Source organism: Chlamydomonas reinhardtii, chromosome 16 (assembly GCF_000002595.2).
Source record: "Chlamydomonas reinhardtii strain CC-503 cw92 mt+ chromosome 16, whole genome shotgun sequence".
Lineage (NCBI taxonomy): Eukaryota > Viridiplantae > Chlorophyta > Chlorophyceae > Chlamydomonadales > Chlamydomonadaceae > Chlamydomonas > Chlamydomonas reinhardtii.
In genome coordinates, this window is record NC_057019.1 from 4,329,973 (window position 1) to 4,335,035 (window position 5,063).

At 61.2% G+C, this 5,063-nt stretch overlaps 1 protein-coding gene across 1 annotated transcript in view; it reads right to left on the reverse strand.

The window, feature by feature from the left end:
- The window catches only part of CHLRE_16g667700v5 (uncharacterized protein), a 12,086-nt gene extending 7,173 nt beyond the window's left edge, over positions 1-4,913 (reverse strand). The window contains exons 1-8 of the mRNA XM_043071089.1: positions 4,670-4,913; positions 4,288-4,394; positions 3,602-3,740; positions 3,099-3,217; positions 2,519-2,637; positions 2,169-2,221; positions 992-1,140; positions 581-706 (exon numbers count right to left, since the gene is read on the reverse strand). Of these exons, the coding sequence (XP_042915853.1) occupies positions 581-706; positions 992-1,140; positions 2,169-2,221; positions 2,519-2,637; positions 3,099-3,217; positions 3,602-3,740; positions 4,288-4,394; positions 4,670-4,759 (902 nt within the window). The 5' untranslated portion in view covers positions 4,760-4,913. The remainder of the gene's footprint in view (positions 1-580; positions 707-991; positions 1,141-2,168; positions 2,222-2,518; positions 2,638-3,098; positions 3,218-3,601; positions 3,741-4,287; positions 4,395-4,669) is intronic.
- Between the last annotated feature and the right edge of the window lie 150 nt (positions 4,914-5,063).

Here is a 5,063-nt window from a genome sequence, read left to right on the forward strand (position 1 = left end):
GAAGTGAAGTTGTAGGGGGAGGGGAGGGAGGAGGGGAGGGAGGAGGGGAGGGAGGAGGGGAGGGAGGAGGGAAGTGAGTGTGGGTTACAATCGTGATTGTTTAAGGAGTGGAGGCGTAGCCAGGAACAGCAGAGGAGGGGAGGAAGGGAGAAAAGGGAGGAGGGACGGAGTGGTTGGTGGAGAGTGGATGGAAGGGGGGAGGTGCTCGAGGGAGTGAGAGCAACACGGAGGGGGGAGACGTAAGGGTTTCGGGATGCTGTGTGTGGGGGGTGTGGCAACGCAGCCGGTCCCTGTGCGGGCCGCTGCTCTGCGTGCCCGGACCCCACAGCCCGCTCCCCCCCCCCCCCACACCCCCATCACCACATCTGCATTCCCCCATCCTCGCTCTTTTGCATCGGGTTCGGTTCCGGCTGGGCTGGTATCTGCACCCCCTCCCTCCACCCCATGCATCTGCCCCTCCACCCCGTAAACCCCCCTACTACTAACGCCTCTGCCTGTGCCCCGGTCGTTGTGGTTGGGTTTGGTTTAGTTTGGGCCGGTATTTACAACCTCTCCAACCTCCACTCCCCCCCTCCCTCACCCGCCGCAGTCGTCCCGCAGCTGTGCCAGCCAGGCGGACGACAGCGGCCCCCGGCGCGGCGGGTACAGCCAGGGACCCCACTTGGCGTCCCAGGGCTGGTACACGGGCAGGTGCATGGTGAACAGCCTGCGTGCGCGGGTGTGTGTGTTTGGGGGTCACAATCATGACTAGTTAAGGAAGTGGTCGACGGTAGACAGATCGTGCGGAACATCGTTACGTGACGGGGGGAGGGGTTGGGGTTGCAAGGATGTTTGGAAAAGCGGATGCACTGAAGACTGCAGACGAAGTCGTTACCAGCTAAACCTAAAACCAAACCAAGTCAAACTAGCGAGTGGAGGGAAGGGTGAAAACACACCACCCAGCCCCCCGCCCCCCCCCCACACACTCACACCACCACACCACCACACCCACCTCAGGTCCGCCGAGTCCGCGCCCGCCACGGGCTGCATCACGGGCGGCAGCGGTACGGCGTGTGCGGTGCGCCAGCCGCCGCCGGGGGCGTCGCGCAGCTGGTCGTCAATGGCGTCCACAATGGCCTGGTGCTCAGCCGAGTTCTTCTCCTGCATGTGGGGGAAATATGTTCATTTACTGTTAGAAAAGGAGAAGAGTTATAGCCATTGGGCACATTGGGACAGCAGGGAAGGGTAGCCGTTCATCTGGAGTCGTGGAGAACGGAGGCTGCCGGTTCATGGGGGCACCGGGGATATCCCCACGGGGTACCCCTGCGCAGCCGGACACAACCTACGCGAACACCTCTGCAACAGCGCCATTCATGCACCCCCCTATACACACACACACACACACACACACACACACACACACACACACACACACACACACACACACACATGCTTTTACTTCTCTCTCTCGCTTATAGGTAAGACTGGCTACCGTGGACGAGCCACCGGGGATTAGGCGTGCCCGGTAAACGTTGTAGCGCGTCGCCGACGCGGAGCATGGCAGCGCATGCGGGCGCACCTCGGAGACGAGGCTGAATGCCAAACGCCCGGGTAGGGGGTTCCAGGCAACATATGCGGGTGAGTATACTCAAGGTGACAACTGGGGCAACATCGACAAACGCGGAGCTCGGTAACCGGCGTCGGTATTTGTTGGTAACTGCGCGCGCGTGTATGGCGGAATTTTGTTCCGTTTGATTCTTTGTTTAACACACACACACACACACACACACACAAACACACACACACAAACACACACACACACAAACACACACACAAACACACACACACAAACACACACACACACACACACACACACAAACACACACACACACACACACACACACACACACAAACACACACACACACACACACACACACACGATCACGTGATCTGATAAACAACTGCAAACCGTTGTCACACACACACACACACACACACACACACACACACACACACACAGACACACACACACAGACACACACACAGACACACACACAGACACACACACAGACACACGCACACACACACACGCACACACACACGCACACGCACACGCACACGCACACGCACACACACACACACACACACACACACACACACACACACACACACACACACACACACACACCTTCCACTCTTCTGAGCGGCAATCCTTGAGGCTCACGCCGAAGAACACGCGCCCTGCGCAGCAACACATGTGTATTTGCACAGCCACACGTATGTCAGAGCGCATCAGAGCCACACGTGTGTGCATGCGTGTGCGTGTGTGTGCGTGTTGGGGCGTGTTGGACTTGAATTCTATCCTTCACACCAGCCATGATTTACCGCCACCACCACCGCCTGCCCTCCTCCTGTACTCCCTAAGTAATATCGCTTGCAACTAGCGCCTCTGCCTGTGCTCCGCAAGTTTGGCCTGGTTTGGTTTATTCTGGGCTGGTATCTACAACCCCCTCCCCTCCTCTTCCCCCCGGCGCTCACCCAGCATGACGCTGCTGATGGCGTCCCTCAGTCCGTCCTGGTCCATGTAGTTGCACCAGGTCAGGATGGAGTGCGTGTGGCGGGTGGTGTTGAAGCCGTCCTCGACCCAGCGCAGCAGCCTACGGGGTGGGTGGTGGGGCGCGTGTGGTGGGGCGTGTGCTTGGGGGCGTCAAAGGGAATCACAATCATGCGCAGTTAAGGAAGTGGTTGGGGGTGTGGTTGGGGGTGTGGCTGGGCGTGTGGTTGGGCGTGTGGTTGGGCGTGGAGGGGATGGCGTGGGGGTGGGATGGGGAGGAGGAAGGGGGCGGGGTGCGGGGGGAAGTGGGTTTCCGAGCTTGTCGCTTCCAAGCCATGGGAGCCGAGAGGGGCAGCGCCGTGTGGGCACGTGCGGTGTGTGTGTGTGTGTGTGTGTGTGTGCGTGTGTGTGCGTGTGTGTGTGTGTGTGTGCACATCATGGGAGCGTTTCTTGGGACTGGAAAAAACCAACCCCCAATCCCCTCCCCACCTCCGCCCCCCTACCACCTCCTCCCCCAATCCCCACCACCTCCTCCGCCTCCCACCACCCGCTACCCGCACACACCTGTCCGTCACCTCCGCCAGCATCCACGCCGCCGGCCCCCCCGGCGCCGCGCCCTGCACGTACAGCACGCCGCCGTTGGGCTCCGACTCCACCGCGTAGTCAGCCTGGTCGTACAGCGTCTGGTGGATGGGTGGGGGTGGGGCGACGTGGTGGGTTTGGGGGGTTGGGGTGGGGTGATGTGCCCAAGCCCAAGAAAATGGGTACCATTAGGTGGGGTTGGGGCAGGGGGGGATTGCGAAGTTAAGGCAATGTTAACAGGGTAAGAGTATCGGGAACAGCGAGCAGCAGCAGTGGGGTGGGCAGCCATCCGTGGGAGATGGAGGGTTGAACGGGGTTTCTGTGGGTTGGGGATGTCCGTTCCAAGACCAGAACCCGAGCATCCACCGGAGATGGCGGTGGCGGTAGCCTCACCGCTGCCTCCACACCCTCCCCGCACCTCCTCACACCTCCCCACCACCTCCTCACACCTCCCCACCACCTGCCACACCCCGCCCTCCCCGCACCTCGGGCTGGTTTATGACTGTGTAGTTGGCGAAGGGCGGGGACTTGAAGTAGACGTAGGGGTCGTCGAAGAAAATGACATCCGTGTCAGTCAGGAACACGTTGTAGCCCAGACGCACCACACGCGCGGCCAGCCGGTACCTGGCAGCGGAGGGGGACGGAGGGGGTAGCCGTTCATGAATAGCTAAGAGGTGAAGGAGTAGTAGCAGGGGGGTTTGCAGAAACATGTATGCGGACGGTTTGCATGAACATGGAACTGCCGATATCCAGAGGCACAGCGGGAACGGGGGGCAGGAGGGGGGGGGTAGCTGTCTGGGGTGGATACATCACAGGTGTGAAACGCCGACGCCCGCCGTGGGAACAGCGGGGTGGGCTTTCCTCACACCACTTCTTTAGTCAGAAACATGAAGCACTGACAAGCAGCCCAGGATCCACCCCAAGAGTCGCGATGTACTCATCACTCGGGGGGCTGGGCGGTCCCGCCGGGGTCCGCAATAGGCCCGCCCCGCCACAGCAACCGCCCTCTCCCCCTCCCCCCGCCCCCCAACCCCCTTTGCAGTGCAACGGCACACCTCTGCCTGTGTTCCGCTCGTCTTCGTTGGTTTTGGTTTAGTTTGGGCTGGTATTTACAACCCCTCACCCCTCCACCCCTAACCCCCCACCTCCACACACCCACCCTAACACACACCTGTTGTGCCACATGGGTATGGCGGGCACCACGAACTCGCGGTCGGCTCCGAACACGGGCAGCTCAAAGTCCAGCCACACGCAGCCGGCGGTAGGCACCGCACCCGCCTGCGCGGGGTAGCGGCGCAGCGGAGGAGGTGTGTGCAGAGCTGTGGACACGCAGCCAAGCCGGCAGCTCTCGCCCATCCAAACACCCCACCGACCCGGCCCCCAGCCCTCCCCCCTGCCTGTGCTCCGCTAGTTCAGCTTGGTTTGGTTTAGTTGGAGCTGGGTATTTACAACCCCACCCCGGACACACACACGGCCCGCCCAGCTTTCTGTCTAGAGCTCCGCCCACTCTCCGCCCACTCTCCGCGCACTCTCCGCCCACTCTGCCGACCCACCACTCGCACGCAGTCAGGGCCGCTGCTGCTCATCATCATCACGTGCTCCAGGCCCAGCCGCAACAGGTTCTGAACCGCCTGTGTGTGCATGACAAGCGAATGACCGCCGTACAAGCGGCGTGTGAGTACGTACCGTGTTGATGTATGTGAATTGATGTATGTGAATTGTCGTGTGAAGGTGTGTGGCAAGTGTGAGCGTTGGCCGGGTGTACGATATGTGGCTAAGAGCGGGAAACGAGAGAAGGTCGACAATGCGCGTCCGCTTGTGCTGTCACGTCCTGTGCGCCTGTAGGCCCCCTCTCCCTCCTCTTGCTGTCAGCCCCTTTGATTTCCTTGGGATCCGGAACACCCCCCCCCTCCCCCTCCTCCCACCTTTTCCTCCCCCTCCTCCCCT